The sequence below is a fragment of the Polypterus senegalus genome, chromosome 1 (genome assembly GCF_016835505.1).
Source record: "Polypterus senegalus isolate Bchr_013 chromosome 1, ASM1683550v1, whole genome shotgun sequence".
NCBI classification, from domain to species: domain Eukaryota; kingdom Metazoa; phylum Chordata; class Cladistia; order Polypteriformes; family Polypteridae; genus Polypterus; species Polypterus senegalus.
The window spans coordinates 242,556,089-242,574,391 of NC_053154.1; the positions used below are offsets into that span (position 1 = coordinate 242,556,089).

The window sequence follows — 18,303 nt, forward strand, 5'->3', positions numbered from 1 at the left end:
TAATTATATATTATTTATCCTATACAATTCCAGACACCTCACCCTCAGATAAACAGCCTTGAGCTCTGAGAATTTAGCGTCTGACATCAGCCGAGTCAGTGGGGGATGTGATAGCAGGCTGCTTTCTGCCAGTGCTGATTGACACATTTGCAAAACAAAGATGCCGATGAAGAGAGGCAAAGGAATTTAAGGTAGCCTGGCATTATGACTTTTTTCGTCGGCTCCAGGGATTATAGTGAAAAAAACTTACTTACATTTCATTGAAACCCATGACTTTGCTGGGCCCATGTTAGAATCAAGGAGACTTCAAAATCTAGCTAGCCTTGGTAACCATGCAGGCAGTAACACAGCAAGGTTCTTGGTTTGCTTAGAATAGGTTAAAACTGTTGTTTTTAACACAAAGTTCCTAATAGGACACCATTGGTGTGTTAATTTTATAAAGTCCTTTGGAAAAATATCTATCATGTTGGGTTACCGACATGCAGCACAACTAATTCTCATAGTGTCCAATGTAGAATTATCTAAGGGATGTTAATTTAAGAAAAAGGTCACTGTAAGCAGCAGTATGACCCCAGTTCATCACAGTAACGGTGGGTTTCTGTATATTATTTAGGGAACTCTTCTAGTCATTAGGAAAGACAACCTACCAGGTGGGTTGCCATCGGTGGCTGCCAAAGGGGGCTTTAAGCATGAGGCTCCAGAGCTTCAACATATAATACATTAGGTGACACCGGAAGTGGATCCTGGGATAGCTTCAGAAGGGATATAAGGCTGACCTTTTCCCGACAGTCAGGTAAGCTTTGAGTCCTGGGAGGAGTGAGAGGAAAGGACTAGACTAATTTGGAAATAGAGATGCCAGGAAATATTAGGTAAATGAGTGTGAGTAACAGAAACAAGGTAATGAGTGCATGGAGAACATAGAAAAGTCACCCCTGTCACAGATGCACACACGGGTGGCAGTCTATGGACTTAACACAGAGTCATGAGTTTACGAACTGCACTAATGCCTTTTCTCCTTTCTCTGCAGAAACACAGAAGGGACGACTATGCACATCCTGTTGACCTCACTTTTGCCAGTGCCCTACTGGACCCTTTCTTCCTTTCCACCACCTATAAAGCCGGTCACTTGCCTTTCCCCATCAGTTCCATTCTGGACATAGTCTTTTGAGATCACTCTACAGAGCTATCAAATAACGACAATATACAGGGTGGATCCCCAAACCTTTTTCTTGTTTCTGTGTTCTCTTTTACACCCCATGAAGTAGATAGTTCCCTTTCTTTACATATGTAGGCCAATAAAAGAAAAAGGCTTTGTTTATTTTCCATTTTGTTTGAAAATTGTGTGGTATTCCTGCTTTAGTTTTCTACCATTTTAATAAAATGCCTATTTGTTTTTTATTTTAGTCTTTTTGGGTCTTATTTGGATTTGGGGATGACTTATAAGCACCCTTCTAGGGTTCACAGTATGTGTATGTTGCAATGTGTTTTTTTATTTTATTGTTAAAGTTTAGTAATTGAAATCCGGTGCCTGCAATGTTAATATTTTTTTCTGAAAGGAGTACTACATAAGAATAAATTGAATCGAAATTCTTCCCCAGAATGATCCTGCAGTCTTTGCTTTGATGTCATAAAGACATTCACTTATTCAAACTGAAATTATTTGTTGTCAGTGTTGCACCATATGGTTTTTGGTTCAGTCTTTATAAAACTGATTATGTAGACTTTCTCATCTCTTTCTTGGCCTGAAGCTCTCAGTCGACTCACAAATGACATTTGTTTTTGTATGCTGGTTACATCTAGTTATACTTTGTCAATCTTGTCTGATATCTTTCACTTGAGTTAACCTTATTGCCTTTTTTGAGCAGCTGTCTGGTTATTAAATTAGACTACCAGAGCTCTCAGTTGTATGCCCTTACATTCCTTTATATACTCTAGCTTTGTCCTTTAGAGATTGTAATTATTTATTCTTTTTGTTATTTGTTGACTATACAATTTGAGTTATACTATTTCTTACACCATTACTTGTGTTGTAGTAAAGACACCAGGGTTTACACTCCAGGAGTTTGTGGAGTCTGCATGTTTTCTCCATGTCAAATTTCCTCCAGATGCTCCAGTTTTCCTCCAGTGCTCAAAGCCATGCAGGTTATATAGATTGATAACACTAAATTTGCCCTAGAGTCTGTGTGTGTGGAGTGTGTGACGTTTGTGTGTTCACCCTGCAATGGATTGGTGCCTTATCCAGGGATTATTCCTGCCCTGCATCCTATACTTGCTGGGATTGGCACCAGCACCACACAACCCTGCTCAGGAATATGTGGGCTTAGAAGATGGTCTGGCATGCTAAGGTAATGTTTGCTACTACATTACTACAGCAGGTGGGGCTCTTTGGCAAGTGTTGTACATGTGTATGTAAGTAAAATGTGTTAATTATTATACATGATTCTAAGATTAATGACTGTTGCCATTCATTATTTGCTTTACAAAGAGAATATCTTAATACAGTAAAATGTGCGAAACCTCAGGAGAAAGAGGCACTAGTTGCTCAGTTTATCGTTTCCATATGTTATCCTATTTACAGATCAGTTTTTACTCCTAAACTATCTTTGTAATAAATAAGCATCATGCTCTTGATTATTCTGACATTGCCTACCTGAATTTTAATACAACTATTCCTTATTTTATTCCACATAGATTTTGGAAATTACAGTTTTATTTAAGAGACTATTAACTATTGCATATTAAATATATGTTTTGTTGTTTGTAATTTCAGTATCACCTGGAATATTGCAGTATAATTTAAATGTGTCATATAAAAGAAAAGTGACCAAAGAGAAGAGATCTGAGAGAAAAATTAAAAAAAAGAAACAGTGAGAAAGGAAGACTGAATCTCTGGGATCAATCGAAGACAAAAATCATAGAAAGAGTAATAGCCAAAGGACCAGAACGACAAAATTGGAGATCAGTCCCAGAACAAAAGGAAAAAGGTGTCAGGGATGTTACGAGAGCACAGATTACACAAAGGGTTGGAAACAAGCAAAATGACAAAATGCTTTTTTTGGGGCAATATGAGGATGGTTTATAAATATAACCACATTGATGATTAGTGTGTGTGGACACCAGGGATATATTTATAAATATTTTATTCTAGGACAACAGGGGAGTGAAGGGAAAGTCTTCAAAATAGACATAACAAAGAGAAAAGCTGGGAAAAGGAGCCTTAGTTAGAATAACATAAACTGAGGTTTCTTTGCAGCATTTAAAGAGCGAAATATATCATACAATGGGTAAGGAGGGAGAGACAATGACAATGGTAAACCACATGTTCATATAACTGATCTGAATTTAAAATATCAGTTTGTAAATCAAAGAATCTGAGCATAAATATTAAATTTAATGTGTATGATATATTGACAAACTACTCTGTGGAAATAAAAATTTCATTTAAAAATGATGCAACCATTTTGCATAAAATTATGTAAATGTCAGTCAGTCAGTAAAATATTTTTCAATCCGCTATAGCCTAACACAAGGTCATGGGGGTCTGCTGGAGCCAATCCCAGCCAGCACAGGGCGCAAGGCAAGAACAAACCACAGGCAGGGCACCAACCCACCGCAGTGTAAATGTCATACAAATGATATTAAAACTCCAAATAAATTAGCAACACAATGTGAGAAAGACAAATTAAAGTCTAGTGAGACAGAAATTTTGAAAAAGACTTGCAAAAGGTACCCTAGAAATTCTATTACTGGTACCCTGAATTTTACAAAATCTACTATACCTTCTAAATCCACCAGTTAGAACCACTGCAGCATCTGGATCAAATCTTCGGCATGCGTCCTTCACAATCTGACCCACAGCCTTCGCTTCTTCCCAACTGACTGAACTTATGATGTCATCATAGTAGAGCAGGCCTGTTAATAAAATGAAAGATGTGTCTGGCATATGAATACAAGAGAAGCAGTAACTGCAATAGTAGGGGGAAGTTCTGCCAACAATATACTAACGGCCAATCTCTTAGAACATGTTAAGGAAAAAAGCTGCAAGTGCCTGAAGGAAAATATACTATAATTGTATTTGTACATTAATCATTTATACAGTTTCAGAATCCCTAACCTCTCTTACAATCACATAACCTTGTATATTTAAATGGCTCAGTAAACTCCATTAAATTATGAACTCACTGGTATTTCCAGCTTAGCGCCCATTCCTATTCCCCATCTTCCATAACTGTTCTATGCCAAGTGATGACAAAAATGCTAATATTTGTGTATATATGTTTTAATCCATTTCAAATATTTCAAACTGCTTCAAATAACTTTCAGAAATCCCATTTCATCAACATTCGAGGTACATTAAGAAAAAAATGAAGTTGTTAAATAATTTGATAAGATTAGTGTTTGGTGATACTCAAGCAAACAAAATCAAAACGTGCAGTACAATTTGCATTAGGCTGACATTTTGGTAGCTCCTGCTGCATAAAGGACAAATCAGTGCAGTAAAGACAATCAGAAACATTTACACAGTGTACATTAATATTCTGAAAAGTGAAATTTGTAAAGTGAAAACATAAATAAATTACAAAAGCCATAATAAAAAGATTAAACGGGATTATATACTGTAAAACAGAAGAATCCAAAAGTTCAAATGCTGGACAATGTATTTCGAGGAGTTCAACCCCTATATAATGGCAAGTCAGCTTGATTTATCATAAGACAAGCAAATATAAGGCCCAGCAAGATATTTATTTTCACTCAGTCATTTGTCAATTGTATGAAGATGAAGGAATTTTGCATAAATTTTATTTAAAGAAGACTAAGCATGTCATCTCTTTTTCACTAAACATGTAAGAATGTAGGATAGCATAGTGACATAGTGGTAGCACTGCTGCCTCAGGTTCGTGTCCCGAGTCCTCCCTGCGTGTTGTCCCCATGACTGTCTGGGTTTCTCCAGGTGCTCTGGTTCCCTCCCATAGTTCAAAGACATGCAAGTTAGGTGAACTGGTGATGTTAAAGTGGCCCTAGTGTGTATTTGGTGTGTGGATGTGCCTGGACTGGCGCCCTGTTCAGGGTTTGTTCCTGCCTTGCGCCTTATGCTAGCTAGGATAGGCTCCATGTTTTATAATGTGTATGTGAGAATGTCAGCATGTAGGGATGTAATGACATCATAATGGAGGAACAAGAAGCATCAGGAACCACAAAACAGCATTAATCATTATAAAAAATAGTGGCAAATGGAAAAAATAAATTAAACCAAAATTATCAATAAAATCATGACATGGTTAGACTAATATTGACAGTATTGCCCTTGTTAAACTTTTGGAGTTATTTAAAGAAAGCAGAATATCATTAGAAAGTGCCCTCGTTGAAAATCTACATAAAAATATTCAAATGGCTCACAACAAGCACTATAATAGAAAATTAAATAAGATGAAGTACATCTGGCAAAAAAAGTAAGCAGACATCATTACTAACAAGTTTGCAAAACTGGTAGACCCTTAGCCCAAGAAAGGTAAAGCTTTTACTGCAGTGAACATTGGTTCAAGCATTATTAATGTGTCTGACCACTTTTTTATACACTTTCCCCTTCACTCTTAAACTGATTGTTTGTGTTTCTTAAATTTTAGATTTTCTGTCTTTTTATTACTAATCTGAGGGCCTCTATCCTCCATAGCTCCTCTCCACTGCCCAGTTTCCTTTCCGCAATGTTCTTGGTGGTGCCAAATTGCACAGTATCATCTGCAAATTGCATGAACCTTGGGGTCTGATGTACTATTCTCCTAGCAATAACATCCTTAACCAGAGTAAAATGATGAGGGCTTAATGATGACCCAACCTTAACTGGAAACCTATCTGTGTATGTAGGCCCCTCGTACGTATCCTGGACTATCCTTACATACTAATCCAGTACTCCCTTCTTTCTCATACATCTCTCCACATTTCTTGCCAGAGAACTTTACCCTATGTCTTCTCTAAATAAATAATATGTGCAGTCCTTTCTCTGTCTCTGCATATGTGTCCATAATCTGTCTCAAGGCAAAAATTACATCTTTTCCTGATATAAATCCAAACTGTTCTTATCTGCTTTTAATTCATTATCCTTTCTCATATTTTCATTATATGTGAAATCAGCTTTATACCACTATCATTTCTACAATCATGGATGTCTCTATTGTCCTTATATATAGGTACAATCATGCAATTTCTCCATTGATGTGGCATTTTTATTACACAATAGAATTTTATCTTAAACATCCAATTAAAAAAACACAAGATAAGTCAAAAACATTGATATTACATCAACCATTTAAAAATGTTTAAAGAATTGAAAAACTTTCAAAAATCAATGTACATTATATTATATATCTGAACAATAACAGAAGGCATTAAATATGTTGCAAGAAATGAAAAAGGCGTTATCTGTGTGTGGCGTGTGATAAAAGATAAAAGCAACAATTAACAATTTTCTGACCTGCTTTCTGCATTTTTGTGAACCTCAGGCTTGTGTCAGCTTTCACTTCATCAAGTGAGCGTAATCCTTTTCGATACCATTTTTCGGCTGTCTTCAGCCCCACTCCAAATATGCTTGTAAAAAGCTAAAGCGGAAAAAACTGCGTCAAATATTTCCATGACAGGACATAGTAAGTGCTGAATAAGTAAGAAACCAATTTCTAATAATGCATGAGATTAAGCCTACCCTTTTACAGTGCATAGTATGGCCTAACGCAAGCACATTTTTTTCACTACAAACTGATTTCATATTCTTGTGGCAAAACAGTATTTTCATTGCTCATAAAATAAAAAAGTGCATCATTGATTCCATTCTATCCCAGTTGCAAAATATTAGTGCAATGAAAATGCAGTAACTAATTTCTGCATCCTGTTACTTCAGCTTGTGCAACTTACCTGTTACTGAACATTTATTTTTGTGTAAAAGTATAATTCCCTAGAGTCATTTGCTCTTGAGGTTCAAACAAGAACATATTACTGATTTTGTCTTTTCAGCATGTTTTCTCATCAATGAAAACCCATACCCTTCTTAAATGGGTGAAATTATTTACTGAATGACCCCTGTACAAATATTTAGTTGTATCTTAATACACATTGCAGAACCTTTAATTTCAACACACTTTCATTGATGACTTTCTCTCAACTGTCAACCTGTTGCTTTTGTTTTTTAAAGAAACACCAATGACATTTGTTCATATTTACATCTTTCACCCACATCCCTAGTGAAACTATAAAGAAGGGAGGGCATTAATGTAAGTAGTCTTAAGGCCCTGTTGGTTATGTTTTGAATCATACAATATATAATAAATTACCACAGCAAAATGCCCATTTACTAAAACAGGCACAATGCCAACAATGGCAAGTGTGTCTGTCTTGATCATGTCATGCATTTAGTAAACCTGTGTTCACTGGATATGCTAGACCTTATGTTCCTTTTTCCTTGCACATTTTGTTGGCTTTGTCGATCAGACATTTTAGCCCTTACTTCTGTCTTTCTTTGTGTGTCTTGTTGCTTTTGTTCACTGGACTTTCCAGCCCTCTTGTGGATGCTGGACAACATTACACCTGATCATGGAGGCTGGATGTTTTCTCATTTTATATAGATAGATAACATGGCGTGTATGTGCATAATGCCTTTCTTTAGATGAGTGATGCTCCCCTCCTTGGTCTCATTTATTAATAATTTGCAATTAAACTTTTGGCAAGGTGGGATTTAGCAGGCTTATGTAATCTACTATAAAGACAACTTTGGTAATTGTAGTGATAAAAGTAACTAAACCAGATATAGTCAAAAAATGGATTTTGAATTGAAATCAGTTCTGTATTTTCAAACAAAGCTTAGAAATATCTCAGTAACATGCAATATCATATTAATTAAAAATCATAAAATTGATTGTGACTTCAGCAATGAAATAAAACACAAAATAAAAAAACAAAATGTGGGACCACTTGTACAGTCCTGACATGGCCACCCTTCTGGAATTCATGTTCACATACCCTTTTGATTTCAAAGTATTTTTCAAATGAGACTGACAAAGCAATTTAGTAACATGAACATTTCTTGCTTGCACCCGGAAGTGATTTTGTGGCCCATCATCACACGAACATATGAAATATTGAAACAGGGAACCAATATAATATTAATTTATTATTTTCATTTTTCTAAAATTCAGCCTCCTCCTCAGAATTATTAGAGAGGGTGCAATGATAGGAACTGTAATGTTTTAAAAAGTATTTTTTTTTACTAATTAATAATATTAAAAAAAACACTGCACTGAGGGCCTAACTCCTGCGACTGAACCAATCACTGGGGGGTCAGCATAGATCTTGAAAATATTTGACAGATTCTCCTGTACTTTAGCCCAGACTTTTCTGAAATTGTTCAAATGACTGAAAATACTAGGAACAATAACTGATGACAGTGAAGAATTGGAGGTTATTAACCTTGCATACATTCTAAACAAAACACTCCATTAGCACAAACCTTTATCAATATTTCTCAAAGACAGCTTGTTCAAGTCTGTTGAACTTTTTACGAACTGGATTCTGGATGATAACCAGATGTTAGAGTAGGTAATTTCTAATTTGGTACTGAAAGTATGTCATAATCAAAAAATAAATTGGGAGGCTAGGATTAACGATAATAGATGTAGGAAAATGATGTAATTTGAAGATGTCCAACATTCACAATTTACTAGTACTGGATGCTTTTCAGTGAAATAACATGAGCAGCCTTAGTAATCTATCAGCCACTACAAATACAAATGGCAGTATAATCTTGGAATTTCATAGTTCTGTGTTAAAATCCATGGAAATGTGTTCTCATGGTCGTGGTAATCGTGGTAATATATGGAAAGTTCAGATAAACAACAATTAGGCGAGTTAGCCTAATTACATGTTACAAATGCTGTAACGTAAAATTTAACACCCTGTAATGCAGTGGGCTGCCAAAACTACCTTCAGAATATCTATGGTGTGGAGTGATCCATGGACGAAAAGGAATTGTCCCAAAACAAAACTCCTTAACAAACAAAGTCACGTAGATATAATAACCAATCAGAAGTCCCCTCAGGTGTGGTATTAGTTTCCTGAGCTCTGATTACTAGTTCCTCTGTATTTACAAAATAAAAGTGCACATGTTTATTTGATACTTGGAATAACATCTTCACACATTATATACTTCACGTCATTATTAATATAACATGAAAAGAGTTTCTGCTTTAGGTATTTGTTCAGCATTTCCTTTCATCCTGCACTTACCCAGATCTTTGTAGACATGGAACACATATGAAATGAATGTATTCCAGATAACAACATACTGTATTATTTACTCTATGCAACTCCAGGCACCTCACACGCAGATTAGGAGCCTTGAGCTGGGAGAACTTTTTGCCCACGAGCTCCATCAAGGCAGGGGATAGGACAGCAGGCGGCTTGCTGCGTATGCTGATCGACGCATTTACAAAAGAAAAGATGCTGATGGAGAGGTGCAAAGGGATTTAAGGTCGGCCAGGATTACAAGTTTTTTCGTATGCTTCAGGAATTCTAGTGTTAAGAAAGCAAAAACAAAGCCTATGACCATGCAGGGTCAGCTTGTCTCCAGATCGCTGCACCAGCTCAGTACTACCAGTGCCATTACCAGATTTGGTCTTCACTGCTGAGTTACAGAAAAATGATGGCATGATTTCAATTCATGAATATTTCAATATTTTTGCTATACAGGGAAAATGTGACTGTTCCCCTTTAATAAAATGCAATTTGACAGAAATATCAATAATTACAATAGTATGTTTGTACAGTTAATGTTAGAAGCCTACCTTAATTGTTTTATATCGTTCATCCATTAACACATCTTGAACTTTCAAAGAATTGCCATATTCAAGGATTTCCTGCAATATAAAAGAAAAAGCATGTTTCCTGATGCATAAACATGCAGCATCATCCTGATGCCTTTAAAATTTACCCTCACATTGAAATGGAGTAATAAGTGGGAAATCATATTTTTGTGTTCATATTGAATTAAAAGACTTACGTCTTAATGGAGTGAGTCTTTATTTTCAGCTAACCTTTAATACAGAAACACAGATAGATTTCAAAAGTACACTTGCAACAGAACTGACATTACAGCAAAACCTTTATACTAATGGACTTGTTTCTTTTTTTACTGGCTGTAATACTTAAGTCTATATTTCTGAGAGGTAGTCAAGGATAAGCCATGAGTAGCCCAAATAGGCGACTAGTACATACAGTAGGTTCTTTCACCTAGACACCTATAATCCGTGCCAACTTGACATATTCTTGCTGCTTCAGGGTTGTAAATGGGAGAAAAAATAAAAAACTGGACTGCAAACCAAATCCTTGACAGAAAGGAGAAAGATGCACTACATAATATGTACTATTGACCTGAGGCACAATATGGGAAAATTCTGAAAATGTAATTTTTCAATGTAGTCTCCACCAGGTCGGTAGAGTAGCCAAAAATTGTATTCAAGTAAGAGTAGTGTTACTTCAAAATAATTTTACTCAAGTAGAAGTAAAAAGTAGTCATCCAAAAAATGTCTCAAGTAAGAGTAAAAAAGTATTTGGTGAAAAGACTTGTGAAATAGGACGGCCCGGACGCACACAGACGGACACCGTTTTAGCCATCACCACACGTTTATTTACAGTTACTATTATATACAAAGTCTATGTGCACTGCCACCAAACCCCCAGTCTCCCCAAAGTCCAGGGTCTCAATAGCCACTGTCTCCACACACAAATCACTCGGGCCTCTCCTCGCCTCCTCTGCACCGACCTCGTCTTCCACCTCACCCGACTCCAGCCTTGATTGCAGGGCGGCGGCTCCTTAAATAGGCGCCTCATTGCTGACCGCACCCAGCCACCTGTGACAGACTACTCAAGTACTGAGTAACTGTTTGATCATAATAAGTTATTTATTTTTTAGAAATGTAATAAGACAGACAAAAATAATCAGATAAAAATAATGTGCAAATTCTGCTATTTCCAAATAACAAAATAAAAAATGAGTAAAAATAAATAACATCTTTACAAAATAAAGATGCACAAAAAACAAAAAATGTTCCAAATCTGAGTTTTTCATAACAAAGCTTTTGAAGCCATTACCTACAGTAGGTAACATGTATTTTTGAACAGTGCAAACTACTTACAGTGACAAGATATACTGTACACTGACAGTATAACACTGCATATTCACTTGCCCTCCAAATAGCACAGCCAATAGAAAATAACATTAAAACAAGGCAGCTTGTGCATGTACAAGAAGTCTCACTTTACCATGACTGTCTGTGTCTGTGCATGTTTGGTTAAAACATGCTTGTTTTTCATTCAGTGAAGTGATGTTTAAGCTTCAGCAGGAGTTGGCACTCAAGGTTCCTGCAGTGAAGCTGTGACCGTTTAGCATAGAACAGGAGCCCTGTATCACTAAAAAGTCTCTCACAGGCAGCAGATGCAGGAAGTTTGTGTGCGGTCATGTGACTGCATGGCTACATCTGATTAGTGAAATGGAATCATGTGATTATTGTTGCTACATCTGATTGGTGAAACAGTCATTCAGTAGATCCACTGGCGACTTCTCTCCAATGAAAATATAGCGTATATAAATGTGTAAATGGAAAAAAGTAACAAGTCAAATGTTGCCTAATGTAACTGAGTAAGAGTAGCATTTCTTCTTCACAAATGTATTTAAGTAAAAGTAAAAAGTATGGTGCAGTAAAACTACTTGTAGAAGTACATTTTTTTTTTTAAAGTTACTCAAGTAAATGTAACGGAGTAAATGTAACTTGTTACTACCCACCTCTGGTCTCCACCCTTCTCAATGCACTTGTACCAGCTGCCTGGAACTACCTGGATTCCAGCAGAATAAAAGTTTTTGTCTTGTCCTCGCAACCACTCGTGCACCCGAGTTATTGTCAAACACTACATACCGAGGGGTACTACAGTCACTAGTGCAAGTTACTGTGACTTGCTGGAGACCAATGTGAAGCCTGCTATTCAATCCAAGTGGTGGGGACTGCTGTCTCTAGGTGTCTTTTTTGCTGCAAGACAATGCCCACCCACACACTGCTAAGAATACCAAGGCTTGTGTGGAGAAACTGAAGATTGAGGTACTGCCACATCCTCTTTATTCGCCAGATTTGGCACCATGTGATTTCCAAAGTTTTGGAACTCTAAAAAAAACATCTGTGTGGTTGTTGATTCAAGACAGATGACGGCATGAAGAAAGCGGTGCACGAGTGGTTATGAGGACAATATAAAACTATTTATTCTGTTTGAATCCAGGCAGTTCCAGGCAGGTGGCACAAATGTATTGAGAAGGGTGGAGACTACATTGAGAAATGACATTATTAATTTTGTTAAGGTTTGTTCCATCTTCTGCTGAATCCTACTTTTTAACTTTAGCTTGACTCCCCCTCGTAAAAATAAAAGTGATCTGAGAACAGAATCAGAGGGTGTGCAATATGAAATTTTAAAGTGGAAGAATGGGTATATTGAAAAATGGTAAAGAGTACAGTAAAGCAAAATAGGAAGTAAGGAACAACAGAATGAAAACTGCACAACTGTTATAGCCTCAAATGTAGAGAGTCACACAAAAGCAACCATCTGTCCTCATTTCCTTACTAAACTACAGGGTTTTATTAACGCACAGAACACTTATGGACAACTGTAGACCTTGAAAGTGTGGGGTTGGGGCCACCCAGACCAGCCCTGGCCCCAGCTGATTTTTAGAGTATACTAACAGGCCAATGATTCTAGTGAAATTGAGTCCACAAAAATATTCAATGTTGTTTTGCCAAAACTATGTTGCTTCTCAACCAGTGAAATGTATGAAATTAATCCAGCAACAAATGTCCTTATAAGCCTTCCTGTGCTCCTATATATTCATTTCTTCTCCAACCGTGTAGCAATGTTGACACAAATACTACAATTCCCATCATGCTCTGTCAATGATAATTTTGTGAACATCCACACAGTTTCAATAGGATGTGATAGCCACACTTATGTTTTTTTTCTTTCCTCAAGCACTTTGTGATAGCAGTTTCATTGCCTCACTGGACTACAGCATGTACCTTAAAGTATGTGTTTTTCCTGTCATCCTTGTGTTTAGCCACAATACTGCTACAAAAGACACTTTTCCTTTCTTTATTTTCATGTAGACAATTTTCAGAAAAATGTATTAATCCAAAAGTAGTTAATGAAGTGTGTTCTGTCAACAAACTGGCAGATAAACCTTTAAAGTAACAACTGGGAGATGTTTGTAAAAAAACAAAACAAAACAAAAGAAAAAGAGGTATACAGCAAAATGAAACCGAAGTCCATAAGAGAAACAGTAATCGTGGTCGATAAAAAAAGAGGGTCAAAGCCAAAAGTACATTCAAGAAAAGAGCACAATAATAAATTCTGAATACTTCAGAGATTTGGCATATGCACATTGAATAAGGATTTGCACACATAGCCATTATTTTATCCCATTGCATCGATTAAGCGTGTGTCCCAACCTCAGGTAAAGTCACATATAAAACAAACTTTAAAACCAATTTCATGGAAGAAATTTTATGCCAAATGAAACTTGGCTGTTTTGTTCATTGCTGCTAGAGGCTAGGGTCAAGGTTCCACAGCAGTGTCTTGGCACGGAGAACACATGCCAAAGCTGAATGGCTTGGTGACTTCCAAAAAGACAGCGCTCAGATATTACACACACCCATAGAGATGCTGGAAGTGGACCTAACAAGAGAAATAAACACTGGTGGCATTTGAGGACCCAAAATCACACCAAATCATGACACAGTGTTCCTAGTCAGTACCTATTATGATGTTATATTTGACATCATCTATGCTGTGACAGACAGGCAACCATCATGCAATTGGTGAAGCATGAACCTCATTTTACTGTGACTTTATTTTATGTGACAATAATTCTTAAATGCCCAGCCTCACATTTTTGAAAAAGCTCACAGTGTTGTCCTCCTGTACATCACCTTTAACTTCCCAATAGAAACCAACAACACAACTAGAATTAACCATATTTTAAATCAAGCAAAATACAAATGAAGCGGAAACAAATTTTAAAAAATAAATAACACCACAAATCTCTATGAATGTGTTCTGAATAGTTTTTTCATGTACTTCCTGTAGAAGTGATAATGTCTTTGAGTATATGTGTTGCTGGATGTAGAAAAAACAATGTGTTTCCATTTTTGCAACATACTCTTTTGTTTTCCCCCAGATAAATAGTGCCACACAATGAGGACATAGCTGATTGAAGTGTCCCAAGTAGTGTTCATCTAAAAAACATTGAAGCAGAACTGTAAAAGTGTCAGCACGTTTCTCAATTGCTCAGCATTCTTTGGAATGTGTGGCAGCATCTTTTCGTCTTCTAGTTTGTTGTTGGTCAGCAGGAAATTGCTTCTTGCATTTTGTTTGCCAGGGTGAAGTTTTAATTGTTGTTTGTTTTATTCATAGCATTGCTGTTTTTTCTTTTGTGATTCTGCATTTGACATGCAGTAGGGGGCGCCTTTTCCAGTCATTGGAGTGCTCACTCTAAGCAGTTATTTTTATAGGGAATGTCTTTGATTGTGGCTATTAAGACACACACGATTCAAGGTCACACTGTGGAGGGTGCTAGAGAGGAAGATGGTAAGACTTGGGTCTGTCTGATTCACATAAGCGATGGAGTAGATGTCGCTGTCATCACCTATCACCAAATTTTTTATCCCATCTGGTATGTGGTCTAAAGGCACATACAGTAACAGCAGCTACTGCTTGCACCTCTGTTGAAAACAAGCAGTCCCGGTCACTCTGCTGAGATTATTATGAGAGTCTCCAGTTAGCGAAGCTGGCTTTGTGTCTGGCCTGCAGCATCAATACTTGGGCATCTCTGGCAGTTGTTGCTATGGAGTTGAAGCCCCATTCGTGTCATATCAGTGATGTAATCATTTGGACATACTGTACTTATTGAAAGTAGCAGCATGGAGCATGGGGCTATACATATTCTGTAAGGCAATGCACGCCACCACATCTATGCCAACTGTGTGAGGTACTTCAAGCGTCATTATTTTGCCACCATCCCATGTTCATGAAAACCAGTGGCCGCATTACATGTGTTGGGACAAGAGCTGTCAATTGAGACTAAGATCAAGCTTCACAGTTCAGGGATATATGAGTTTTTGCATGGCAAACAGATACCCTTAACAATTTTATATATACATAACTAAAATGGGAAATGTTACCTGTAAAAGGGCAGAGGTATGTTTTGTTAAACACAACGTACTGTATAACTCACTATGTAACACTGCATACAAACAAAATTAAGCAAACATATAGACACACTTTTAGTTGAATTTTATGTTGTCTTATGGGTCCATTTAATCTGTCTAAATTTTATAACCACCAGATTACCTAAAGCATAGGTAAGTAATTTGATGCTGAAATGAAGTAGGGGTAAAATTTCCTAAATATGAGAAAGTAGGAGATATTGCCATAGAGCAGTTTGGATCATCTGGTTTGTGTATGAGCAATAATATTTGACAATGCAACTGGTTACTGTAATGCAGAACTCAACGTGCAGTTGGCATTAGCACCTTTAGTCCAATGTCATGAAGAAATTCTTCAGGTCCTTCAAGACATTTATTGACCCAAAGTGGATTCCACTCGTAAATATCCTTGTGAGGAAGTTGAGTTTTGTCAAATATCTATTATAACAGGATTTGCATTTTTCTCTAATTTGTTTGTGACTTTCCTGATTTGTTTTGTGAAAATGTATCCATTTGATTGAGGTTTTTTAACCCATGGCTTCAAAAGTTTTCACTAGTTAGCATCCACAAAGTGTTATTTTACCATCTTCACTGAGATGCTATTTTCGTTATTGAAGGTGCTGCCATTTTGTGAAGCGTATGTTGCTACGTTGTTGGGTAATCGACCTGGAAGTGTACAACTGGAGACGTCATGGGATCTTTAATATAAAGGTCATGATGAACACTTCCTTTTAATTCAAGTTTTTGGAGTGAAAACAAGAAGATTGGTGCATTATTCTTTATATAGTTTTCCTGGCAAACAAATCCTTGTAAACATATTTTTGACTACAGTTTAGAGTTCTGATTTTTAGTTTTACAATTGTATTTCGGCTTTGCCAGTTATAAATCTAGCCTACTTTTTGGGTCAGATTCATTCTTCTGGCGCCTTAGTAAATTATTTCTCATTTCTGGCAGATGCCTGTTTATGACCTGTGATATGGCCTCCATTTCTTATCATCTGGGCCAAAAAAAAACAAATTGACATAGTTTACTTTACAGCTTTTCCTAATCTATGCATTTTTATTACTTTATAACAAAGTGCGTTCATCTTTATTGTCATATCCTTCCTTTACATTTACTCTGTGACTAGCAAAGGCTAAAAATGATGGAGTTTGTATCCTGAGAATGTGTGCTTATCTTCAATGGCAGGCAGAAAGACAGGAACTGTAAAACAGTCCCTTGAAAATTTAGAACTACTAGAGCATGGAGGTCTAAGTACTTATCAAATGCACATAATTTAGTTCTTTAAGATATGCACAGAGAAAGAGCTAATTTTATTTTTACACTTTTTCTTAATATGAGCATGGAAGTTTGCTTAAGAATACTGATTGGAACAAGTGAAATGAATGCTCTTGCAAGGCACAGTATCTGCAAGATTAGACTACATTACAAAAAGAGAAAATTGAAATTTTTTAAAATGTCTTCCGAGTCTCAATGTCAAGGATTTTTCTCACCTAGAGTACACGATAATAAACATCAGAAAGACTTCCTTTCACATTCTGAGTGGATGAGAAGTAAGTTCCCTGTGCAGAGAAGCCTGATTTAATCAAATTGCTCCTTGAGCCTCAAGCAAGCTACATTTTCCCCAGACATCAATGGCTCTTGGCTCATGACATATAATCTAAGCTACACCATCTTACTGTACAACTCTGATACACTTCTCTACTTGAACTGTCAGAAATTAAATTCTTTTGAAGCCCTCCATTACTTGCTTGCATATTGAACCACAGGTCAGCAATGGTCGCACTTCTCCCCATCTTGTGATTACCACACACTCCCTACATATCCATAATTTACTCAGCATAGACACTGCACATTCCACTGCAGTCTCTACAACTCACATGTGCATAATGTCAGGTTTTGTTTGTTTTTTTTTTTTTTCAAAAAGAGAAAAGCCAATATTATAAAAATCATCTTGAATAAGATACCAAAAGGTTATACTACTTAAAACCTCATTAAACTAAATTATCAGAACAAATGGGGAATCCATTCAGCCAACAAAATGGAACAGAAAATAACAACCAAATAAAAGTAAACAAAATATACTGAAGTCAATGAAGTCAAGCTAAAGGCAACACAAAGAACTTAAACTTAAATTACACAATAATTCAAAATGTAATAAGTCGAGCTAAAACTCTTTCACCTAAAATATAGTCAAATCCAACTTCTGGAAGCTGAACAATACAATGAATTCTACCAATTAAACAAGACATAGCCTTAAGCCAGAAATCCTAGTCAATGTGGGAAGGGAAGCATAAAGCTCACTGCTAGGCATAACAAAGTCTCAGGAAAAGGACAGAGGCTACTGGGGTGACACCACAGGATGCTATATAAGGCCATTACATAGCCCTCGGGTGACTGCGATTTTTTGTAATTGGTGGACTCATCCCTTGACTTGAAAACAAAACAATGGAAGAAGAAAAAAAAAGAAAATACAAACAAAAAACAACTTAAAGAGGTGAAATGGTGGACCAAGGAGTAGACCACAAGCCAAACCATGAAACATATCCTATAATTATAGCCACGAGCCATTTCCAGATGATTGAAAGTTGACTGCATTCCTAGCATGAAGACCAAAATTGTACTGAAGCTGTGATACCACCATTAAGCAAAGCAGCCTCATTCCTTTCACTTAGCAAACAGCTGTTCCAACAAAACTCCACTCCATAGTGTGCAGTTACCACAGCAGTCCTACACAAAACCTTCCCATGGTCATTTTTCTCTTCATCTGAGGCTAACTAGCACATGTTCTCCTTTTAGGACATCTATAGTTCTATGTACTACACACACAGGTATGATGCAGAGTGGGAGTCTTGCATCTTAGACCATTAATAACTACACTTTATATGTAGAGCCGCCTGTAATCTATGTTCAAATACAAAACAATGAGTCAATGACAGCTCATTGAAGTTCAGTTATTAAGCAGGACTATGTGCTTACAGCTAACCTGCAATTTACATAAAGTTTAGTTTTATTAGCATTTGAA

General features: G+C 36.7%; 1 protein-coding gene across 1 annotated transcript in view; it reads right to left on the reverse strand.

Moving 5' to 3' along the window:
* The window catches only part of dntt (deoxynucleotidyltransferase, terminal), a 482,548-nt gene that overhangs the window by 373,681 nt on the left and 90,564 nt on the right, over positions 1-18,303 (reverse strand). Inside the window, exons 6-8 of the mRNA XM_039775652.1 lie at positions 9,825-9,896; positions 6,470-6,593; positions 3,780-3,912 (exon numbers count right to left, since the gene is read on the reverse strand). Coding sequence (XP_039631586.1) covers positions 3,780-3,912; positions 6,470-6,593; positions 9,825-9,896 — 329 coding nt within the window. The remainder of the gene's footprint in view (positions 1-3,779; positions 3,913-6,469; positions 6,594-9,824; positions 9,897-18,303) is intronic.